The sequence below is a fragment of the Nymphaea colorata genome, chromosome 14, assembly GCF_008831285.2.
Source record: "Nymphaea colorata isolate Beijing-Zhang1983 chromosome 14, ASM883128v2, whole genome shotgun sequence".
Taxonomy (NCBI): domain Eukaryota; kingdom Viridiplantae; phylum Streptophyta; class Magnoliopsida; order Nymphaeales; family Nymphaeaceae; genus Nymphaea; species Nymphaea colorata.
This window is the reverse complement of record NC_045151.1, coordinates 10,768,897-10,793,927: the sequence shown is the minus strand read 5'-3', so window position 1 is coordinate 10,793,927 and position 25,031 is coordinate 10,768,897. Positions and strand designations below refer to the sequence as shown.

The 25,031-nt window shown below is 36.2% G+C and overlaps 1 protein-coding gene across 2 annotated transcripts in view; it reads right to left on the bottom strand.

Annotated features, from left to right (window-relative positions):
- The window catches only part of LOC116267404 (phosphatase IMPL1, chloroplastic), a 68,386-nt gene that overhangs the window by 6,552 nt on the left and 36,803 nt on the right, over positions 1-25,031 (bottom strand). The window contains exons 3-12 of one of the 2 annotated variants that reach the window (XM_031649100.2): positions 23,609-23,706; positions 19,104-20,400; positions 17,802-18,295; positions 15,956-16,023; positions 9,249-9,382; positions 8,721-8,809; positions 4,633-4,690; positions 4,506-4,558; positions 1,156-1,254; positions 945-1,058 (exon numbers count right to left, since the gene is read on the bottom strand). In XM_031649100.2, coding sequence (XP_031504960.1) covers positions 945-1,058; positions 1,156-1,254; positions 4,506-4,558; positions 4,633-4,690; positions 8,721-8,809; positions 9,249-9,382; positions 15,956-16,023; positions 17,802-18,119 — 933 coding nt within the window. In that variant the 5' untranslated portion in view covers positions 18,120-18,295; positions 19,104-20,400; positions 23,609-23,706. The remainder of the gene's footprint in view (positions 1-944; positions 1,059-1,155; positions 1,255-4,505; positions 4,559-4,632; positions 4,691-8,720; positions 8,810-9,248; positions 9,383-15,955; positions 16,024-17,801; positions 18,296-19,103; positions 20,401-23,608; positions 23,707-25,031) is intronic. The other variant, XM_031649101.2, reaches the window with a different exon arrangement.

Below are 25,031 nucleotides of genomic sequence, written 5' to 3'. Positions count from 1 at the left end.
AAGTTTGTCGTAACGGCTTTCTGCTAGACAAATCGTGAATATCATGCTAACAATGCATATCATTGTATACATATGATTTAAACTGAAGCTTCTGAAATAGATTTCTCCAACTTGGTTCCTTCAAGAAGTGGTTGAAGTGCTTCCACGGTTCCACCAATTGAGACAAGGACATTAAGCCAATTATGCCCCCATCTTATTGAGATTGTAGATTTTAGGTCTAAAGAAGAAGAAGAGGAAGAACATGAAAGAGAGATGGGACAGAGAAAACTCAATCATCTATTAACCCTAATCCCAAGTTAAAAGCGACTAGGGAGCAGTAAACAGAATTATAGAAGAAGTCCAAACTATAGAACATAAATATTAAAGAAGACCTCCTGCATTAATAATATCAACCCATGACTTATTATTATTTACCAAAAGAGGCCCACGACTCCAACTGTTTATTAAAAAAACCTACACTAATATTAACTCTCAACACTCCCCCTCAAGCTACAGCATAGATGTCGATCATGCTTAGGCTCTCAGCTTTTACAACATCTTGTAAAGTCAACAATGGGAAGTGGCTTGGTGAAAACATCTGCTACTTGATCTTCTAAGGATACATGAATGGTTGAAATAGTTCCTTCTTGCAAAAAGGAATTGAAAGATATTGACATGTGTAGCCATGAAAAAAGTGTCGTTGATGCATTATACAATATACATATAATTATAACAACAAGAAGGTGTCAATTTTTAAGAAACTGAAATCAAATTTGTTCCAAAGTTCTGCATGATCATGATGTGCATTTAGCATAACGATAGAACATGTCATCTATCAAGATGCAAATCATGGAAAAAGCACTTAAAACCTATAAGGTAGAACACTGACTACTCCTCCAGCACATACTGCTTCAGCAAGCAGAAAGGAAACGTAGGAATTCCATCAGCAGGGATATTATTATTACCAGGACCCCAGCAGCCATATCCCATGGTTTTAGACGATATTCCCAGTATGCTTCTACAATACCCAATGCCACATGGCACATGTCAACAGCAGCGGCACCAAGCCTTCTTACACCCTACATAAATAACATATAGTGGACCAACTTTAGACAAAAAAACAAGACCTCAGGAACTACTAAAAACTTATCTTTACAGTTATATAAACTTATATACCCTGCTGATGTCTGTAAATTCTTTGAACAAATCAATGTTAGTAGCCCATGCATCATCATGCTCGTAACCAAATCCAGTTACAAGTAAAGATCGCTCCACCTAAAAACCATATGCTAAGCATCAGTTGCACTTTCAACGAAACCACCAAATATTGCTTAATGACCAATTTGGTTCTGACAATGAAACTACAATGAGGAGACAAGTTACCATAAAATTAAAGAATAACTTGATGCAAGGGGAAATATGCTGTAAGATATGCAATAATAATCCAGAACTGCAAATACAATTAAAGGCAGTTAAGAGTAGAAGGTAAAAGACAAAGAAAACACATTTATAACGATCCAAATAAAAATCCAAACTCTGAAGCATAATATATAGAAATATTTCCTAGTTTCTGTGCTGTTTGAAGGAAATCCAGAAAGTGTCCAAAACGACTTCAAAGACTAAAGTCCCTGAGACTAACTAATTACAACAACCACATTGTATTAGATGTATGGATCTGGAAAAATCTCATCTAGATTATCAACTATCGCTGATGCTCCTTGGACTAAATTAAGGGATTCAAATGATAACTAGAATACATTTCCATATTATTAGAGGCTTATATGCTACCTTATTGTTAAATACATCTTGCGGCATCCAAAATAAATTGAAAATAATCATGGAAGACAGAAAACATCTGGTTTTTCCATCTGTAGCTTTGTCACTTCACTATACTTATTTGTGAAGTATATACGAACTGTTTCTAGCCAAACTGCTGCCATATTGGATGAACCTTTCAAGTTAAAATGACTACCCATCTTCATTTTGCAGCTCAATCAGATGTAACTTGTAAGTATATTTTGGAATTGCAAATTGATAGAACAAATAAGTTGAATAAAAAATGAATATTAGTGTCAGACATGGTCATGCTAAGCCATCGAGATTGCTCGAGCCACATCCTATCACCTTGGTCATTTAGCCTAGTCATGTAGCCTGAATAAGGGTCTATGCCCTTCATGCCTATTATGAATTAGTTGGTAGTCAAAATAAGTACCCTGCACAAATCGTAATGAAAATCTTCTACCCAAAGCTTAGACTTCAAGGCATTTCTGGAGCTGAACTCAAACCCCACCAACCTTTGGTAGCGGCACAGCTGGAGAGCCTTTCTGCCTTCAACAATAGAAAAGTTTTCTTTCTGAACCACAAAATTTGTCTGAGTGTGCATTTGCTTGAGTTGAAAGCCAAAGCCTGCTTACTAAGGATGGTCTGGTCAAATAAGGACCAGATGCCATCTTGTGGATCAGCCCATGACAACTGGTGTTAGATCAGACACTTTTCTGGACACTCTTCTGCAATCTATGTTGTCAACGCCAAAAAGTTTGGAGACAAATTAATGTACAAGATTACAAAGCAGCATCATGTTAATTGAAATGGAAGTGAACAAGTCAACGACCCACTGCAGACAGACAAGAAGCATAGAAACAAGAAACACGGAGCATCTAAATATGGAGAAATTTCCTTGGGAACTTCCTTAGGAAAGGAATTTGTACACTTGGATAAGAGACACATAGGAACATGCCAGCTAGTGGCTAAACGAGAAGAGATGAGGATGGACTATCCTAATGAGTAAACAAAATTCCAATACCACATGGATGCTCTCCTCTCCCAGTTCAGTTTGTGACCTCTAAAAGTTTGTTGCAGGCCTGGCAGCTGAATTGAACAATGTGAAACAAAAGGGCTTAATGCCAGAGAAGGCCACAATAAAGTGAGTCTTTCTAGAAAATTGCAACAAAGAAAATGTCAACAGCCACTGCCTCTCCTCCCACAGTGCATCTGCCTCCCTCCTGCTGCCACAGCCAGATATGCTCGTCTTCGTCCACCTTTTCTTCTTCCTCTTTCTCCTTCCTATTCCTCCTCCTTCCTCCTCCGTTCTCCTCTTTTTCTAATTTTTGACAACTTGGCTGCTGTACCCAAGCAGCAACTGCACCCATGTCATGCCAACATAGGTGTGGCATCCAAATTGGCACATTCACATGACATAGGCCTCAGTTGTTCATTAATAATCAATACAGGTGTGACACAACATTGGCACATCCATGTGACATGGACCTCAAAAAATTTCATCAGACCATAGACTGGCTTTGAGAGCATTATTAATGATAGGGATGCACACTTCAACAGGAAATTTTGTCACGAAGCCTTCAGACAAATTGGCCTTCTAGCGAGCTACCACTCACAAACAGATTGTCAAACTGAATATAGGAAAAGCTTGCTGGAGGAATACTTGCAACACTTTATTGGAAAAAATCAAGCAGGCTAGCTGTGTCTAGTTCAAGTGGCATAATTACTTTACAATGTCTACAAGTCCAAACTCTAAACCTTCTGACAACAGCCCATCCAAAGTTGTGACTGGAAAATAATCTGTCATGCCACACAATGTAGAAGTTTAGGGTTGTAACAAGGCACCTTTTGCCTACTAGTTTCTAAAGGGCCGGCATTACCAAGCAGGGTTCACAAATACATTTTTGAACAAGGTAACAAGGTGCACAAGAAAGTAATGTAGATGAAAGTTGGAGCCTAGATACCCAAGAAAAGAGAAGAAATGCTGGTGTAAATGTACCCTAACCAAATGGGAAACTTTCAACAGCATCACTAGAGTCTCATCGACCAGTGTGATGGTCCCTTCACTATCAAGAAGCAGATTGGCAACTTAATGTACAAGTTGGATCTCTTGGAGAGCTTTCAAGTACATGTTCTCCAGATTAGCAATATGAAGTCATTTGAAGTTAAAGGAGATTCAGGTTGAAGATTCAGTCTGGTCATAGAAACTTTAAATGAATCCTAAATAACATCAATACCTACTTGGGTGAAACAGTTGGATAAGTGCAAAAAATCCAGAATACAACATGAAGAAGAAGCAACAGCCAATTCAGAGGATAGATTTAATTTAGACAGGGAGTTGTGTTCCTTGCCCTTTCGCTTAGAAGGTTCTTGGTATTCATGTCTAACCTTCACAACTAAGTGTCAACCTAAGTGCCTTGTGCAAAAACTATCTTCTATTTGAAGCATTTTGCTTAAAAACAAATTCCTAGAGATGAACTGAAACTCTTCACTGATCAGCAGCAAGTCACATGCAAACATGCCAATCTTCTGCCCCATAATGCACAGGTTTTACTTTGAACAATGAAAGATGCTTTTGAACCAAATTCTCACGCATTCTCTACATTAGTGTGTAGTTCTACTTGTGTGCTCATGTAAGTTCGCCTGTTCACCAACCCAGCTGTGTCAAGCACGAACCAGATGCCACCACAGATTCTGCAATCAGCCCATGACAGATATAATGTGAATAACATTTCTCAACAATTCACCTGATCTGTTTTGCTAACAGAAATTCTTTGGCCATTGCAGAAAGCCCCTCCACCTGCAAGGATTTAAGGACATGAGAAATAAGCATTGTCACATAAGGAACAAGCACGACAAAAGATATCCTTTTACCAGCAGTAGCAGAAAATACTCGGGTATTCCAACACATGGGACCCCCCACGAACTCAACCTGTACATATACTATTTTCAATCAGAATCCAGTGGCAAAAATAATCACAGCATTTAATAATAAAAATATAAAAAACAGCATATGCACACATCTAATAAGAATCAGGCTAATAGGCTCTTATGAGCTTGCAACATCAAGGAATGTGATTTTTAAGTCTTGACATCTACCTTTCAGCAGGATTTGTTCATAAGAGAAGTCAAAAGCTTACTAACACCTTGTTAGTGGTCCTTAGCCTGGCTCCAGCTACTCTTCTCCTTTCTCCCACGCTAACTCTCCTCTACCTCTGTTCTTCTACAGTCATCCTCCAATCTACCACAGGCTATCTGCTTGTCTTCCCACAGCTGATGACCTAATGAATGTCAAGAACCTGAACCATTCTCTCCAGCTGCGATTTGTGATAAGACGTATCGAATTTGGTAGTTCTGGATTCAGTCCAGATCCACATGTGTAATACATGCAGCTGTATACAATGATATACTTTGATATTCATGCACTTAAGAGTATTTTTGTCACACCCTGACCTTTTTTATCACATTCAACCTTTGTAATAGCAGATCAAAGGTCCTGTATGACTCATATGGGCCTATGGCCTTGTAATCATATGCAAATAATCCCCTGGCATTTGTTTCCGTCTGTAGTGGGTAAGAAATGAATGCAATCCCTCTCGAACTTGCATGCACTGAAATTGAAAGAGAGAGGTGCAGCCAATGCCACCCTTTCCTCATGAAATCTTATTTTTCAAAAGATATTGCATCCCTTTTTCTCTTGCTTTCTTGCTCTCTTGCAATTATTACCCATGAGAATGAGACCACTGTGCAAATTGCTTTGGCAAGTGTACGATACCAAGATTGGCCTCGCCTGTCAGGTGATGAACTCATTGCTAGAGGGACAACTTTCTGAGTACCATCAGTTAGGCTGTGACTGCAATTGTTAAAGCAATCGATCAATGTGTCTGGTCATTTTTTTGAAGGCTACAAGTAAAATAATTAATCAGTCACTAGACCGCGGTATGGAACAACTGGAAGACAGCTTTTAGCATAGCTAGGAGAGGATGAATTGCACATTCTATTTTAGGGGCTCAGAACTGATCCTTGGAGAATCAACTATCTCTACTGGGAGAAGTATGAGCCATTGGTGGTGTGCCACGTATGGAGTTATTGAACTGAAGAGATACAATGGAGCTGAAGACATGAAAGAATTTAAGAATCCTTGTGACATTTGGAGTAGTATCTAGAGCTGAATTAGATTCAGGGTGATTTCCTGAATATAACTACAGTTGTAATGTTTCCGATAGATGATTTCGTACTATGGTTGCATGGGCAACATACTGATGCTGATAAAGGTCTAAATTCAATATGAACTTACGATGAACTTAAACAGGAGATGCAAGACTATCTCCTGTTATGTGGGCAATGACAGCTCATGAAACCTAAACAGACAAGGTCAATCCGCAACCATGTTTGGCTTTTATGACCCAAGATGTTGAAAATCTCAGATTTTCAAATGCAAATAGTTTGTTCCTTTCATGATTTGACTACAAGCATGAGCCTATGCACAAGTGCAGAGTGCAGGTGATATAATATATATATATATATATATATATATATATATATATGCTAGTTGTCCATAAACAACAATATTATCAATAACAAGCTATCATTCTTATGATTCCGTCATTGAACCAATGACAGAACAACAAATTAACAAGATACATAAAGTCTTCAATTTTGATGCTGACGACTTTTACAGTTTCATCAATATCTTCCATGTTCTCATTGTGATTACCAAAATCATCAAAAGAAGGAATAACATGACCAACTAAACCCATGTTAATTGCTGGTTTCACAAAATACTATGACAATTATGAGTATGATTGATGTCTATGCTCTAGCTTGAGGGGGAGTGTTGAAAGTTGGTGTTGTAAAGGTTTTCTTGTTAATATTTAGTATATGTGCCTATTTTATATTTTTTAGTGTTGTGGGGTGTCTTTAATATTTTTGCTTTATTTGCAGACTTCTTTGTAATTTTTTTTATTGACCCTAATCCCTTATTATTGTGGGATTAGGGCTAATGCAATATTTTGATTCTTTCTTCTCACTTTATCTCGTAACATATGACCAAAATATGTCTCTCCCTCTAAGCATGATAGAAAAACTACAAAGAGCAAATTCTAATAACTTGTACAAGCTCAGGCCCTTCTTCTTGTTCATCTTTCAGATTGAAACATAATAAACAAAATAAAACAACAGCAAAAAATAATAGTACACAATAATCATAATAGATAGCCACATAGTAACGATGCATAGAGTCGTAGATAAAAAACAATTGCGAACAATTATTTGGAAATATTAAAAACTTAAAAAGTAGTGGACTACCCAAAAATAAAGTTTGAACGGCACTTGGTAATATTCATTCAAAATTTCAGTTACTAATAAATTAGAAATTTAGAATGTTAAATATGGACCTTAGTTATTGCACATTTTCTATTATACAAGTTGTAGTAGTAGAGGTGCACATCTCAACGCATGAAGCATGGCCCTCACTGTGCCTCACCAAAAGAATGCCTCAAGGCATCTGGGTGATGCATCCTTGACCAGAGGTGTGTAAGGCCGGGCATCAGGCCAGTCCTGGCAGACAAGAAGTCCGGCTTGGGGCCCAAGCTGACATATACAAAGTATTCTACAAATATAATTAATTCTAATAAAATACATATAATCATATGTATATATCAATGAATTAATATTAAAAGTAAATTATTGGTTGGGCCAGCCCAGCCCAGCCCGACAACTTATTAGGCCGGGTATCAAGTACCCATGGGGTACCCAGCCTAATGCCCAACCTTAGAGGTGTGTACCTCACACTAATGTGTGATGCGTGCTTGAGGCACACACTTCAGGTCATAGTTAAGAAAAAAAATGGTTTTGCTTTTTGTTTTTCTCAGCAGGTTTTATGGATGATGAACCATATAATAAGGGAAGTCAGCAGTTGCCATAGAGAGGAACCACCTAATGGGGATGCCATAGATGCTTCAAAGCTTCCCTTAAGTGATTATTGGCATTAATAATCTACAAAGGATCATCAGGCAGTGGATTAGATGGTGGTGCTTGGATGATGGCAGTAAAATAGCGACGGCAGTGGAGAAGAGGGGTATCAGACGTTGAGTATTTACACAGGATCAGAGGTTGCTGGTTGTTGATAGTTGCCTGAAATCTGCCATGGGTCGACTGTCGATCACCCCCAGCAACTTTACTCTCTCTCTCTCTCACTCTGGTCGAGCGTCCACAGCAGATTCACTTTCCTCTCTCACTTGGTTTTTCATCTTGCTTTGGGATCTCCAGCTTGCCCATGAACCCCTCTTCTTTCTCCTCCTCTTCACATCTTGGGATCTATTCCAATGAGTTGGAAATAACATTTCGGGGAAAAGAGAGTGCAGTATTTCGGGGAAGAGAGGGGCAAAGAGAGTGCAGAGTTGTGTAAGAAAAATAAAATACAATCTGACCATCCATAGACATTTGATGGTATGTAAGCAAAATAGGAAAAATTAGAGAACAACTATAAAATAAAAAACAATTGACGGAAATGGGAAACTTCTACTAAAAATATATATTGTTGAAATAAATATTATTTTTTATGAATATTATATACTTCATAATTTTAACTGTGATGCTTATGCTTCGCTTCGCTTCGTTCATAAGTTGAGCACCTCGCTTTGCCTCATCACATTTAACAACATTGAGTTGTAGAACTTGAGACTAGGCTTAGCTAATATTCTTTTTGTTCTAACAATATTGTAATCAAACATAAAGGGGCTGAAATGAAGCTATAAAACAGAACTTAACAAAAAAAACATAATTTGAAAAAACTAGTTAAAAATGACAAAAAGGACTAGTTTGAGAAGATTGATAAATATGATTCTAAATGAATATATACATGCATACATACACACACACACACACACACACATATATACACATATACATGTACAGATTTTTATCTAAACCTTAGTACATCCATGGAAGAATATTCATACCACAGCTGCAGCAGCTGGCCTTCCTCTAAAGAGAACTCCAACAGACACAGCAAAGCTAGGATAACCATGGGCAAAGTTTGTGGTTCCATCTGTATGCATTACGGAGAATTGACAATAAACTTAGAATTATGATTAGTTCAAGTGATGATTCAGATGGCACAGAATTAGCAAGGTTGCTGCATGCCATCAAGCACTTTTGTATGACATGGATAGTACAGGACCAACCAACAAGAAAACTATGATACTAATTTGTAAACCATTTAAGAAGAGAATAAGCAAGCACCATTTTGCAGAACTCTGAAGCATGTCTACAACAAGACTATGAAAATAATTTTGCAAGAACATATGCATATGTGTATATGTATATATATATATGAAGATTTTAAGTGGACATGTTCTTCTGAAGATGGTTGCATGAGATGTGTGTACATAGAAAGTAGCTGTTTATTTAGGTACAAGCCCAACCATCAGTGCTGACACTCAAGCAGGAAAACATGCACAGGACTGTAGCAGTTGAGATCAACAAACCAAGAGGATCAATGCACCAAAGATAATCAGATGAAGTGTCTCCTATAAGTCCACCCTCCTCCCCCAAGATAAGGTGATCCACAAAGTTCTTTCTCACAACATCTAGGATGACAGTTTCACTACGCTTGTCTGTGCTGCAAAAAATAAAAAAACACCATATTCATGTAGGTTTAATGTTAATATTTCAGTAAAAGAAGAAAAAGAAAAAACAATAAAAAATATTATCACAATAATATCGCTGAAGTAACAAGCTAATAGGGCTTAAATATGATAATAATCGAGAAAGAAACAGTGTATACACATATCAAAACATTGCAAGACCGAGAAGATAGCATTCAGTAGTTCTCAGTGTGTGTATGTAAAGACAACATAACACTTACAGCCCCAAATAACAGTCATGTCAAATGGTTCAGTCATCAGACCTTAGCTCACAAACTACATCATCACCATACAACAAGATGCATGAAATTTGCAAAGTATCATCAAGCAGTGGATAAGCAGGGGGACACTAAATTCATTTACAACTTGAACTCAGGAATTAGGCATTTCAAATCTGTTCGACTATCTGAGATGCCAAGCATACCAAATTTGTAATTTTCCATTTAACAGGCGTATAAGGAAATTGAACCTTCATATGTATTAGATTTGATTTAAGTCACATGGGTCTAGGTATAGGTATGGAGACACGGGCACAGACATAGCAACTTTAGAAAATGTGGGTACGGGGGTACGACAGGATATGTATGTATATATGCAAAATGACACAAAAAAATCAAAATGAAAGCAGCATTTAAATAAATGTGTGATTTTAAATAAAAACATTACATGTTGATGAACGATAACTCTAAAAACAGAATGAAAACTGAGTTGGAAAAAGTTAAATCACATAAAAATTAAGCAGTTTAAATCAGTTTTGATCTGAAAAGTACCCAAGTGTGTCCAAGGACCCACTTTGGGTACGGGTATGGGGAGACGGGTATGTGGACCTTATTGAAGTACCCATATGACTTAGGATTTGATTTATGATAGCATAGAAACAAAAGCTATTTGAATATGTAATGTAATGAAATACGTCTCAAGCAAACCCTTGAATGTCAAAAGGTTGACAAGAAACGATTATTCACAAAGTACTGGGAAAGAAGGAACAATATTGTTACAAAGGACAATTCACAAACACACTCAGATACTCAAAGTAAAAGAATAAAAGTATTAAAGCTGAACATGCATGAGAACATAAATAGCAACACTGTACTATTTGCAAAAGATTAAGGAAAGAAAGAGATGATAGACTACAACAAGCTAGCCAATTGGAGCCCCAAAGCAAACTGTTGACTAGATGTTAGGACCTCCGCCCGTTAGTTTAACAGTTAACAACAAGAAAACAGGAAAACGGAAAAGAATATACGGAAATCCAAGAAAATACAAAAATAGAAAACAATATAACGATATGTATATGTATATATGTATACATATTGCATGTATGACACTTAATGTGTACCTTGTGTGGAAAATGAATATAAATATCATCCACATACTCTGAGGACAACTTATGCAAATCCTACCACAATAAACCAGGTCAATAGTCAGTTATGGACCTGCAGTCGTACTTCTATCACTTGGGGCATATTTGATTTGCTCGGATAAAAGGCATGTCTGGGTGATATTAAGCTTAATAAAACAGTAGAGAAGTTATTTTAGATAGCTTCTCCATTTTAGCATACAGAATGCATGACTTCCCACATTTTTAATTGGACGTGGGAAGTCCAACTGAAAATCATGATAAACTTTTCAGGTTGTGCCGCACTGGAAAAGTTTTTGGGGCAATTAAACATGCATACAGAGTCCAGAAATGCAGAATAGGTGCAATATGCAACATGAACTCTTCGAGTCATTAACAGGATATTAATTACTGTATATATGGAAACAGAAAATATATTAAAGAATTGATGTTGCTAAATCAGTCATTCCCATCATAGACACCCATACTGTTCTCGGGCTTTTTGTTAATGAGGCTTTTCTTGGGTATTAATCAGAAAGTTTATTTTTCTCAGGAAAATGTCGCGAATTCAAAAAACAAAATGATAATGTCTAGAGTATAGCTCATGGGTACTGCTACTTCAGTAAGTTCCACATACCCGTGTTGTTGTACCCATACCTAAAGTGGGTATTTGGACATACTCGGGTACTTTCTAGCTCGAAGCTAACCAAACTACTTAATTTTACTGGAATTAATTTTTCTAACTCAGTTTTCATTCTGTTTTTCAGAGGTATTGTTTATTAACATATAATGTTTGTACTTTGTATTTATATCAGTTGTTTATGTAAATATTGCTTTCATTTTAGTTTATTTGTGTTATTTTGCATGTATACATGTATATATATATATATATATATTCTAAAGTTCCCATGTTCATACCCATACCTTAATCATGCCCATACACATGTGACTTAGTGTATAGAAGTAATAGAGAAATTTATGAAATTATAAGCTTTTTACTGATTATCTTACAAAAAAACTTTGACAACAATTTAAAATAGTTATTAAAATGTTAACCAAACCCAGAAAACTTTAAAATGTATTAAAATGATTTTTTTAAATACTGTGATAGTTTTCTGGCATTTTTATTTTGGCAGTATACTAAAAAAACATTGCAACGTTGCAAAATTTTCCCATTTCCTTTGTTTCACTTGTTTTGTGGAACTTTGTCACAACAGACAAAATATCACAAATATTTGTTACTATGATTTTCATACAGGACCAGGAATCTCTTAGAAATGATACTCAAGTAGACAGTTGTCAAAACAATATGAGAAAAACAGGCATTAAAGCTCAAAAGGTGCACATGGAGTCTATACTTAAACTTGCCATTCATTATATCAAGAAATTTGCACTGTAAAGAATATATGCTGCTCAGGCTGTGTGCTACACCAACAAGGTCACCACGAGCTACTTTAAATACTCTAAAACCTACTGTACAAAAATGATGTTTTGGAAGAGGACCAGCATAAACAGCAAAAACGTAATACCTAAGATCTGGAAAGAATGCAGCTAGCAGGAAGTGAAATGTCTGGCTTTGTGAGTCTGTGACCAAATTACAGTCACAAAATCTCTCAGCAATTGCTCACCAAGGTTTGCCCTATTTTTTTTCCAAGATGTGGGTTTTCTTGAAAAAAGCCAGCAAGATCTCACGAGTTTTAAAACTTGAAAAGGTACGCAGTATAATAAAAGAGTATGAGATATACTCTTCTTAAAAAATATAAAGAAATAAGTAAAAAACTATTTGAAAAAATAAATGAAATAAAAGGGAAAAAACACATGGTTAAAAATAACAAAAAATTCTGAAAACCATGACAATTTATCAGGATAATATGACAATAATAGTCGGATATCTTGTTACCCATGTAACATGGGTACCCGTGCGGATACTAGTTTGAGGCATTATCAAAAAACTTGGGTGTGGGGACACGGCCATATCTATACATATATATAGGATTTTGAGTAAATAAAGACATATATTCATTGTTTATATACATAAAATATAAATTACTAAAACAAAAAATACCAAAATAATATAAACAATAAGTCTACCATGTCCCATACCTGCACCATGTTCAGCCTAGATGACACAATACACATTGTACAATGACTTCCCAGGAGTGTCCACGTGACATGGCTCATAACTTGTCTATTTTGATAATACTGCAGTACTTTGTCAATGCCATCAGCTGGCTTCTAAATGGTGATGTTATCACAATACTTTAAAAGTGTCAGATTTTGTAACTAGGGGTGAAAAGCACACGTAAGTTGGTCACAGAACCTGTTCCCAGGAAACAGTGCCTAGGCAACATGACTAGGTTAGTGTTAGGGCCACCAAAGCATGCCTTATTTTAAAAAGTGAAAATGAAATTTTTAAATAATGTCATTCTTTGAAGATGATATATACATACATAGGTACATACATGCATACACATATGCATGTTGTGTGTGTGTGGAAAGAAAGAGACCCTGCCACCCATCGTATTTTATGTGTATGGACTGCAGAAACTTGAGGACATCTGCGGAGAAGGAAGGGGAGGGAATGTGGAGGGCATCAGAACGGGGAAAAAGGCAGTAGGGACAAGTGGCTTTGGGGTTTGAGAAGATGCATGGGAGGAGGAGGAAGGAGGTTGGGTTTAGGAAGAAACATGAGAAAGAGAGAGAGCGAGACAGACATGGCCTGATATGCCCTCGTACCTCTTTTCATATATTTTCAATTTTTGTTAAATTCAAAATTTATGGGATTAGATTCAGTCAAGTTCACCAAGTCCAGTTTGTTCACCACAATGCACAGGTGTGCACCCGAGACATGTTGACCACACAAGACTCACCTTTGACTCTAGACAAGCATGCACTCAAAATTAGATGCAAGTGTGCAACTGACCAGGCCCATCTGATTGCACGACTCATTTTAACACTTATTTTTGGTGAACCAGTACCCATACTCGAAATGAATCACCTCAGTTGTAGAATCCATTGTATCCTTGGTAATCAAATGCTTTTGCAATTAAAAGTGCAGCCAGCAACCCACCTAGGAATTAGGCAGCGAAGTAGCTGCCTTGATTGAGGTGTCAATGCTGCCCCAAAAAAAATAGGTTTTCACTTTTAGTTGTAATCTTTTTGTTCCACGGTCATGCATATTGCTGCTTTCTCAAAGAAAAGAACAAATGGAAACTAAAGACAAATGAGAAGACATGAAAAAGTAATGATACTCTGAAAGAAACCAAAATGAAGATATTAGAGGAAAAAAGTTGTAAAACATATTTTAAGTTTTTGAGGCTTCTTTAACATTTTGATAGCCATATTAAACTTTTTAAATGTTTTTGGGAAAAAATTAGTAGAAAAATTAAAGTTCCATATTTTTATTTATGGAAGAAAAGAAAAAAAAAACTTCCTACCCAAGAAAAACCTCACTGATACAAAAAAACCCAAGAATAACATTTATGACATGGTTTGTTTTATTTCCTAATATATTAACCACAGCAGATTTTTTTGAAAAAATCTCACTTTATTTCCTTTTTTCTTCCTTCTTTTGTGGAATAGGACACATAGGCCATTTATGAGGCATGCCATGCAGACCCACCTAGCACTTTTAGCTACATAAGTCAGAAGTGTCCCTAGGTGTTCCATGTTGATCAGTACAACTAGGTGATGTGACTAGTAGAGCTGGGTATTGGGACAGGCCGGCCCATTAGGTAATGGGTAAAAGCTTCACAGGCACTTACAGATGGGAAGACACACTGATCATCTCATGGATTTGAATTTTAGAACTAGGCACTTAAATTGCAGACTTTTGTCATGTTCGATGTTATTGCCATGCCTTCTTATGTTTGGACTCTCCAATATTAATTATCGTGGTTCACACCTGTTTAATTTTTTGGGACTATGTGTAGCTCATTTTATTTCACTATTCTTAATTTCTTCGGCCCGCCTATGCCCTGCCTAGTCCTCTTTGAAGGTTCACCACCTATTGGGAGTGCCCACGTGACTTAAGCTGGAAAATAAATTGATGCATCTAATATAATAAAATGCATAGTTGTTTTTAAAATTATTAAATAGGCAAAATGGCAAAAAGTATGAAAAAGAGAGAGGAATTGTTGTTGGTCTTGACATCCATGGCAGAGGCACGTTTAGGCTGATGTGGGCACTTGCCCACACCAGACCATACAAATTCTCTTATTTCCATAATGATACTTCATTATCTTTTTACTAAATTGCATATGGATGCCCCTCCAAATTAAAAAATTAAACGATTAATGCCCCTTAATCAGAAGTTTCTGGTCCGCCACTGTTTGATATGTTGAAAGCAAGTGCCTGTTGGATATCCTACCATCTAAGAGGTACCTTGTACCAGGTGTGTACTGGCATCCTAAGGTTCGAAAAGCCTATTATTAAGCAGCTTCTTTTCAAATTTACTTCTAAAGGTGCAGTACAAGCTTGAGCAAAGGGCCACTTTAGGACTTGGACATTAAAACTTCCAGTCCAGATAGGCACCTCTATGCCTCGATTCTTCCAACAAACTCTTGTTCATAGTATCCATCACAAGCATAATCACAAATTGAATATAATGTTAGCACATACAAACAACAAGTATAGCTGTATCTTATAGCAGTGACATTATTTATACAAATTATCAGGTAAATGTAGCAGACCCAGTTAATCATAATAACAACAACCTGCTAACCAAGCATCCACTCACCCTGCTGAATGAGAAACTACAGAAGTAAGAAAATGACATATTCTCAAAACATTTTCCAAGTTCCCAGCAGTACAAATGTCTAGTTATTTGATTTTTTTTTTATATATGAACAAATTTATTGCACGAAGAAGGTGAAATATCCCACAAATTAAATAGCATAGGCTAGGAACATTATGTGGTTGCTACTATTGACCAAGTATGATTATTCTCAAATTCAGGACTAAAATCTCAATGTATAGGACCATAGAAGATATCATACAGGCTGCAGTCAATGATAAAATTGTAAGTTCTCTGTATCATGGTTGTGAGGATGTACACTTTTTAGGGTTGAAGTTTCATACAAGAACATGCTTTCAGCAGAAAACACAATCTAACATCAAATTAAATGAACCCTTCCAACCCATTACCAAAGAAGCTGATAATAACAACAACTAGGTCCACTTAAGATGATTATGCATGACTTTTCCTTACTCGGTCACCAAATCAGTTGTTCCTTTGTAAGAGATATTTCGAGGCTTACTAACAGCTTCCATCACCACCTGGAACACATTATAAAACTGTATAAATTTAAAAGATACCTAACAATGTTCAAGATGAAAAGCTTGCACACCAAAGGCAAGCACTTACAAGGTACTCACACAACAAATTCTGTTTATGATGAAAGAACATGGTTATACAGACACAAATCAGACACAAATTCTAAAGTTGATATAATATTAAATAATTAAATATCTTTTCCAAGTCAGTCATATGCTGAAGCTTAACTCTTTCATAAGGCAAGCTTAAAGCTTGTAAGAGAAAAAAAGCATTTACTGCAACTATTAAATAGATTAACAGAATTTGGCCGTCTGTAAGCCATCTATCTAAAAGGGCTTAGAATTGTGTCAGGAAAACTTGTAAATACCTAACTGTCAACCAGCCAACTTCAACAGATTCTGACCTAATAAGCCTCTCATGTTCTCTAATCCCATAATTTACAGTTCACTAAAACATAAACCTCACAAAATTTTATTGATGAAGAAGCAAAACTTAAAACCAGAAAGATTCCATGGAAGCTCATGCCTTACGGTCGCTGCCTCTGTTTTTCTACTTTGAGTTAAAAAATAATGTGCTGGTTTCTCACTTTCACTAGACTTAAATTCAAGTGGTGCTTCCGGATATTCCTTTTCCTCTGCAGTGTACCGAAAGTAAAAACCATCTCATCTATTAAGCTGATTGGTGTCCCTGTCTACCAGAGAAGACAACCAACCTCAGCCTTGGACGAATTGAAGACACACCAGTGGACGAGGCAACCATATTAAACCTAGTAATGTTGTCACACCTCTAGACGAGCAGCACCCTCATGCACATTTTTTACAAAGCCTATTCCATGGTTTTCGCATGTAGAATGTCTTGCACTTATATCACCATGTACATTCGCGTTGGCACTTTTTTACTTTCCAAAACTCTCCTGGGGTTTGTAAATCACGTTTGTTCCTATTTGACACACTAGCTTATTCTGAAGATTTGCCACATCTTCGAGATGTTGGAACCACCAATGGGATCAAGTGCTCGCTGACCTTGATTGAATTTGAATACTGCAAAGTGGTTAGAGGATCATTCGCCCCTTCCTTCTTCTGTATCAATGATGTAATACATCAGCATAGAGAGTTATGTGTACAAGCGGTAATGTCCAAACATCCTCTATAATAATCTGCATTCCCTACATCCGTTGGAGACGTTGAATCCATAAGAATTTCAATGCAAACGCAGTCTCCCATGCTCGCCAATATCATGAACTTTATAAACCAACCGCTAAGTTCCTTTGCTAAATCAAAGCAAGACGTGAGCTCCTTGTAATAGAACCAACAACAAGTGCAAAGCCGTGTGCACTGAACAACCTCCGTCGAAGCAACCATAAAACTAACAAGCCGGTATCAACGATCAACGAAGTTCATGCAAATAACTAAACAAATTCCAGTTCCAGGCCAATCATAAAGTTCGAGAGAACACCACGGCTTGACCAATTACAACTCATGCTAGAAGCTTCCAGAGAGAAGTAATAAGCCCACCACCGTTCTAAGTTTCAGTTATTATTGACCAATGTCAAAATGTTCAAACTTCACAAATTAAGCAGAACGCCATCCAAGAAACTAACTAATAAAACACCTGAAAAGCAACGAAGTTCCTCAAATTCCCTCATTGTTGGCAAAAACAATAACGTAGTACTTGAAAAAAAAAAAAAATATATATATATATATATATATATATATATATATATATATATATATATATATATATATATATATCTATTGAATGCGGAACAGCGGAACCCAACCTCGGCCCCGGCCTTTGCAGCGGTTTCCACAACCTTGAGAAGTTGATCCGCGGGGATCGCTCCGGTCGATGCAGCAGAGCCAACCTTCGCAAAACTTTCCCCCGCCTTAGCAACTTCAGATAGGCTAGCTCTGCACCCAGATTTCAAGTTTGCTTTTGCAAGATGAGCAAAGCGTGCCTGCGTTCGGTGTTCAAGGCCATTCGTGCTGAAATAGTTGATGAGATGGAGCCTCGCTGGGAGGGTGGCGGTGTTGCTGTTGGCTGCACGCAGCTGCAAAAGTTTGCTGGAGGCGCTCAGGAGCAATGACGAAGAAGCCATCGACGCACTGCCAATCTCCGAACGATGTTCCCTCTGCTTACGCTGCCTTGCTCTCCGGGATGGACGTCAGAGGCCCACCATTCGTATTTGGGTCTGATACCAAAACCTTGAGAATGACATCCGGATTAGTAATTGGAGTCCGACTTGATATCTTGTCGTGGATTTAGCCAAATAATCTGTGAAAACCGAACGTAATTTGATATGAGTTACCACCTTCAAAGCGGAGAGCAGATTGGTGCCCGCTACCCAGAAAAACAAGCTGGTACTAGTTAATTATTTTATCAACAACTTTTTAGAGATGAGAAAAGTTCTCAAGGCCAAGTTTGATTGCCTGATAAAGCTGTAAGGAGGTGAGATATGCCTGCACCGGACAAAACCCAGATTCAAAGCTTTCGCATAACACGCATTATCTACAGCTTTTTGGAAAATCACATGCTTGAGCAAATTAGAGGAACATACTCAAGTTCTATGAGCTTTCAAGTCGTCACTTTAAAAAAATTTATAAATTCGGTCAAATTCAGATCAATTGCATGTTCATTTGGTCTTTTTGATGAATGCCAGAAAGAAGCACTTGAAGTAACAAAACATGAATATTATTCGTATTTCGAGAAAAACTCTTTTGTTATATCAATCAATTATTTCGAATTGTTTCACTGATTATCCACATCCCAGGAATAATCAAGGGGATAATTCTGAAAAATACCGATGATGAAATCCGAAATAGTCGGCAAAACGGGAGTGGTTCTAAAAAATCCAATTGTTTGGTCATCAAGAAACAAGCATTAAGAAAGATGAATAAAAAGAAAGGTGACAAAAGAGGGATAATTTACTGGGTATGATCCATCTTATCTTCATCTATATATAATGTAATGTATTGATTCGAAATATTGGTCCTAAAATGCTAAAAGCAATGTGGGTTAAGCAAAATCATTTACCATGTAAGCAAAATTATGCTTTTGTCCTTGGGGCAAATCTCTTTCCTACCTGATCATGTAAAGCTGCATTCTGTTGAGCTGCTCCCAGCAGTAATTGGTGGAAACAGGTCCAGGTCAGGTGCGGCATTGACATTGGCACTGGGAACCTCTCTCTCTCTCTCTCTCTCTCTCTCTCTCTCTCTCTCTCTCTTCTATCTTCCATCTTTCTTCCTTGGTGCCTCTTGGTCTCTCTTCCCTCTCATTTGTTATGTATGATTGTATGTCTCTTGCTCCCCTCCTCCTTTGTCCCTTCCCCACGCCTTCTCGCATTTTTCCTCATCCTTCTACGGTTTGCTCAGAAAGGACTTCATCTACTTTGAAGCAAATTTGGCCTTGTTGATGCATGTTTCCTGTCTGATTTAAAGATGCAGCTCCCAATCGACCGCGTCCAAGATCCCCATATACTTTTGATTGAGTGTGTGTCACACGTGTTTCGACCTCAACCCCTGCTGTGGTCCTCCTTTGTCATTGCCCCTCCACACATTTAGCATTGAGCCAGATTCCTCGAGTCCAATCATATTTCTTTGCTTGGGGACCTCTTTTTGTATTTGGGACTTGTTCGTTGCATCTACTGTAGGGTTATAGGTTTTATTTTCGCTTACCTTCTTTGCTTGTATTGAGATGCTTATATGATCAATCACCTTGAATTCTTTTGTGATCAACCAACCAAATCTTCCAGTACTAGCAACCCATGTTGTTGGGTGTGGCCAACCTCCCAAGCATACTATGAAACCACAAATAGCAACAACATCCCAAATTCTAAAGAATAAAATCCATCAACAAACTATCAATATGATCTAAGAATAAGCATATTTCTCTGCAAAAAAATAAGCTGGTCTTCCTTTAGCAGTTGTGTCCAACCACTACTTTAATATTCTTGGATGCATGCGGGGGTGGGATGTACACATTCCCAGTTACAAGCAACAATTGAAATGGAGTCCTGTTGCCAGCAGTGTCCAAATGAGCCTGGTAAGGCAATACAATGGCATTCTCTTAACATTAAAGCAACATGCCAGTTATATTGACAAACTACTCCATGGCATCATCATTAACCCCCACAAGTGCTAGGGTCATCTGTTGTTTGCAACTGAAGTGTTGCAACACTGTCCTGCGAACATGCTAGTGCTTTCACCCTCTGCCATGGGTTCATTTCATTAGTATCATTCTGGGCATGAAGCATGGTTTGTGACTCTTCCCTGCCATCCTAAGCTAATGGATACATGAGATCATATCATGACATGTAGAATCCAGCTTCTTTGATTGCCAACATCTATCTTCAACCCGAAACAACACCAATATCATATCAGCTACAAATAACAAAAAACAGTGAAAATTGAAATCATGAGTCAAATCAAACACAGTAACATTGAATTATGTTCTAGATAGAAATAAAGATACACATCATAATGTGATCTATTATATTATATGAACATAGTAGGCAAAGATGTCAGATAACACCCTGATATATGAATTAATTGATTTCAAGCCTACCTTTTAACTAGTAAAAATCAGAACTTGAAAGCAGGAAAACTTGGCCAATAAATGGTGCCTCAAGAAGAGTTTTTGATCTGCTTTCTTTCCAAAATAGATTTGTAGAAAATCACATTTATTTAGAATGTATCACTAAATTTAATAAAAAAACACTTATAATTAGTGAATGCTGGAAGACAGAAAATAATATGTGGATGCAGTTGCATGATGATCTTATCGTGTGTGCATAAAAAACTGCACTACAGAAAGTGTTTTTGCAAGAAGGGTTGAGAAAAAAGTTATTCTTACTGTTCGCACCCTACCATCTTTTCAAAGGGGGTCAAAATGTGAATCAGAAAAATTCTTTTAAAATTGAGGTTTTGAGGAAATTTTTTTAAGAGAAATGGATCTGCCCATCGGTACGAGGTCCAACCATTCCTACTGCTTTTAACATGGGTAAATGGACCAAGGACTAAGGATCATTTGGATCATGTACGAGTTATTGATGCAAATCCTATATGCTTGTGCATTGAGGTTTTGGATTTAAGAACCAAAATTCACTTTGAATAAGTGATTTGAACTTGTTTTGAAAATGACTTTCTTTAATTTGAAGATTGGAGGGGTTTTCAAGTTGATTTAAAAAAACTTTGTTTTGGTGCCATTTGATTTGAAATCCACAATTCTTGGGGATTTTGAAGATTAAAATTGAGTTCTTCGTTGAGAACTCAAGATGATTCATGAGTTGAAATTGTGATTGTTTTATGATCAACGTTTTGGGAAAGTAACTAAGTTTTCTTACCAAACAAAATTGATTTTGAATTCTTCTTTTGCCAAATCGTGTGATTTGGTTAAGTAGAGTTCATTCTTATGATAGAACATAGGTTCCAAATTGTTAAAAAACTTGTTGTTTTCTAAACATATTTTGACTGAGATTGTGAATGCATTACTTGTGTTTTCTTTTGAAGTTAAGTGAAGTTTACAAATTCTTATTGAAATATGACTTCATCACTTTTTGCAACTCAAATTTGAATCACTTAATTCCTTGACAATGTGCATGTGGTGCTATTGACTTTGAGTGAAAGTGAATGCATGAAATGAGAAGGAAAACAATATGAAACATTCATTCTTCTCTCCCTCATAATCTCTCAAGATTCATTCATGTAAAACATGCATTCTTCACCCTCTCATAATCCCTCAAGTCCATTCATTGCAATCACACGTCATACAATCTATGCATGAAGATTGATTTTAATTAAAATGTAGGACATTTTCTAAATATGTTCATCATTTATTAAGCATATGAATTAAATATGCAGTCTACAAGCTTGAGTCACGGATGAGAAACTCAAAACAATTAAGAATTAAACAATTGAGGATGAAATCAAACTTTAAAATGTAGAGGAAACTTGAATATCATCCGTTTTCCTCAAAATGTTCATAAAAATCAGATTTTATTCTGATTTAAATGGATTAAAATTTAAATATTGATTCTAAGAGTGTTTGAATGATAAAATTCAATTTTACTTCATATGAACTAAATATCCAAGTTGGCAAAAATTATGTGCCATATGTTCTCATTCATGTCATGGGGTTCTAAGAACCTTTCTTTCTCCCCAAAATCAAACAAAATTTCATATTCTTGTCCTAGAAGATCCATTCATTTCTTGGACTATTAAAACACTTTTGATCTTGTTCTTTAAGGGATACAAATATTAGGGTTTTTGAAGTATGATCTTACATCATTTTGGAGACTCAATCAATCACATGTAAGTCTTAAAATTGGTGAATGAAATCAGAAATTTTTAAAAGGCTTTTAGATAGCCGATTAGGTAGGGCTAGAACCTTTTTATTGTTCTTCAAAACATAGCCACTTTGTGGCTGGAAATTGACATCTCAAATATATAAAATTTGACATTCTTAAGCTAATTCCTATCAAACTTGGTCTGATTTCAACAACTTACATACACTTTATATATGGATTGCTGAAATTAAACAAATTTTAAGATGAAATGAAAGTGATTTCATAGCTTTGTACTACGAAAATAAAAAAAATGATCCATTTTTTAAAAAAACCAGTTTGGAAACATGTTCCAACCCGATTTTAAGAGAGGAAAATGATTTTTGACAAGAGATTGCAGATGTGTGTGTGTATATATATATTCACTCTTCAAAATGAATATATATATATATATATATATATATATATATATATATATATATATATATATATATATATATAGTTATGTGGTCCCTTGATAAAATTTCATTTTGAAGAGTGAATATACACACACACACACACACACATATATATATATATATATATATATATATATATATATATATATATATATATATATATATATATTCACTCTTAAAAATGAAATTTTATCAAGGGACCACATAACTCACGAATCATGATGCTTCATGGTTGGGTTCTTTTACGTAGGAAGATTGAAAACTTGTTTCAAATCTCTCATATTACCATTGATCAATTGAAAAAGCATGAAACAAAATAACTTTAAATAGAAAGAGATAAATGAATGTTCAACCTAGTTCATCCTTAGTTTCAACATACAAATGTGGATTACATTCATGACAATGCATCCATCCTTAATAGGCTTTTTTGTCATATATATTGTAGCAAAATCACTCTCTCACCACGGGATTCTCTCATGGTGGGGAGTTCAAAATAGTTTTTAAGCTGGTTGTTATCTATCCTTAATAGACTTGTTCGTCATATATATTGTAGCAAAATCACTCTCTTACCACGGGATTCTCTCATGGTGGGGAGTTCAAAATGGTTTTTAAGCTGGTTATTTTGAAAAGAATGTGACCTTGGGGCCCTTTTCAAAATTTGATTCATAGGTTCATATTTTTAGAAAAACTGACTCATGCATGCATTAGACATTAACATGTACATTTAATCGTAGGTTTCTTGTAATTGGACATCATTCTCAGCTATAAAATAAATGAAAATAAACCCCTCCCACTAAAATGAACCAACAAGAAGCTAAAGTAGATGAGAAATGAGTCAAAATCACCTACCTTGCGATCGGTCTTGATGCTTGACCTTTTTCTTCACTTGTTTTCTAAATCGAGTAGTCCTAAGCAAGAATCCAAGCTTGGATTCGAGCTTAGCAAATCTAGAAAAAGAATAACTTGCTTGTTAGAATTTGCAGTGGAAAAAAGAGCTTCTCGCCACGAAAATTCTAAGGGTTCACTTAAGCACTCTAACTTAGCAAAATCAATAGAGAGAATAGAGGAAAATGAAGAAGAAAATGAGAGAAAGGGGAAAGGGGGCTTGAACGAATTCTTCTTCTCCTCCTTGGTTTTTCCCTCTTAGCTCCTTAGTTGCAGCAACTTGATGCAATACTCTAAAATTCGTCCTCCCCTTGGTTGCCAAAGAAGAGTTTATATAGAGGAGAGGAAGAGTTCAACCACCTTCTTTAATTTACCTAAGAAGTTTAATAAAGGCTTAGGGAGTTAGAAAATAGATTAAATGAGTTTTTAATTGCTCTAATTAATCATTCTTATCTCATTTACACGAGCTAGGTAGGATGGGCTAGGTGTGGTCAACCTTGGTTCAGACCTAGCGGACCAACTTTGACCAAAATTGTAGACAAAAATGCTCTTGCGTAGGGTTTTGCCTTATTTTGTGCTATTTATTTTTTTCTTTATTTGAAATCAAGCTTTTTAGGTTAAAACCTAGTTACTAAGCTTCAAATGCCATTGAATTATGACAATTTAATTTAAATTTGAATAAAATTTTTAAAATTCTATCAAATTTGGTTTGAAAAGGGTATTTTCGTCCATAGCTTGATTGAAGATGGATTTCAATTGAATCAAACCTTGTTTTGAAATATTGAATTTTAATTTGATATTTGATTTATACATTTGACAAATCTAAATGTATATGTGCCTTTCATAAACAAATTTAGGCTCTATAATCTCAATTTGCTCATAAAAGGGCAAAATTATCCAGATTGGTCAAATTTGACCAATTGACTAAAGTCAAAGCTCATTTGTGAGTAGTTTGACTTTGTTTGAGGTAATTTGATAAATTTGAGCTAAAAAAACTCTTAATTGAGCTAAATTGTACTTTGACTGAGTTTAGTCAAAGTGAATTCGATTTGGTAAAAGTCTATTTTCGTCCACTGATTGGGTCGCGGGACAGACCTACTCTTTTGGCCAAGCTTAGCTCATGTTGACTGAGCCTAGCTGAGATTGGTGCCATATTTGGGTGCACTAGGGTCGAACCTACTTGAATTAAGTGGGTTTGACTAGCCTAGTTATTGCTTTTTGAAGAATGACCCTCTACAAAGAGGACCTAGTTAAGGAAAAGAGAGGGGCATAAATGTCTCTCTTTTCCTATGTTTTTAGTTATGATTTCATTATTTTCTCCTTGAAAATGATTTTTTCATTTAATTGAGATAAAATATTTTTTCTTTTTTTTTAAAAAAGGAGGTGT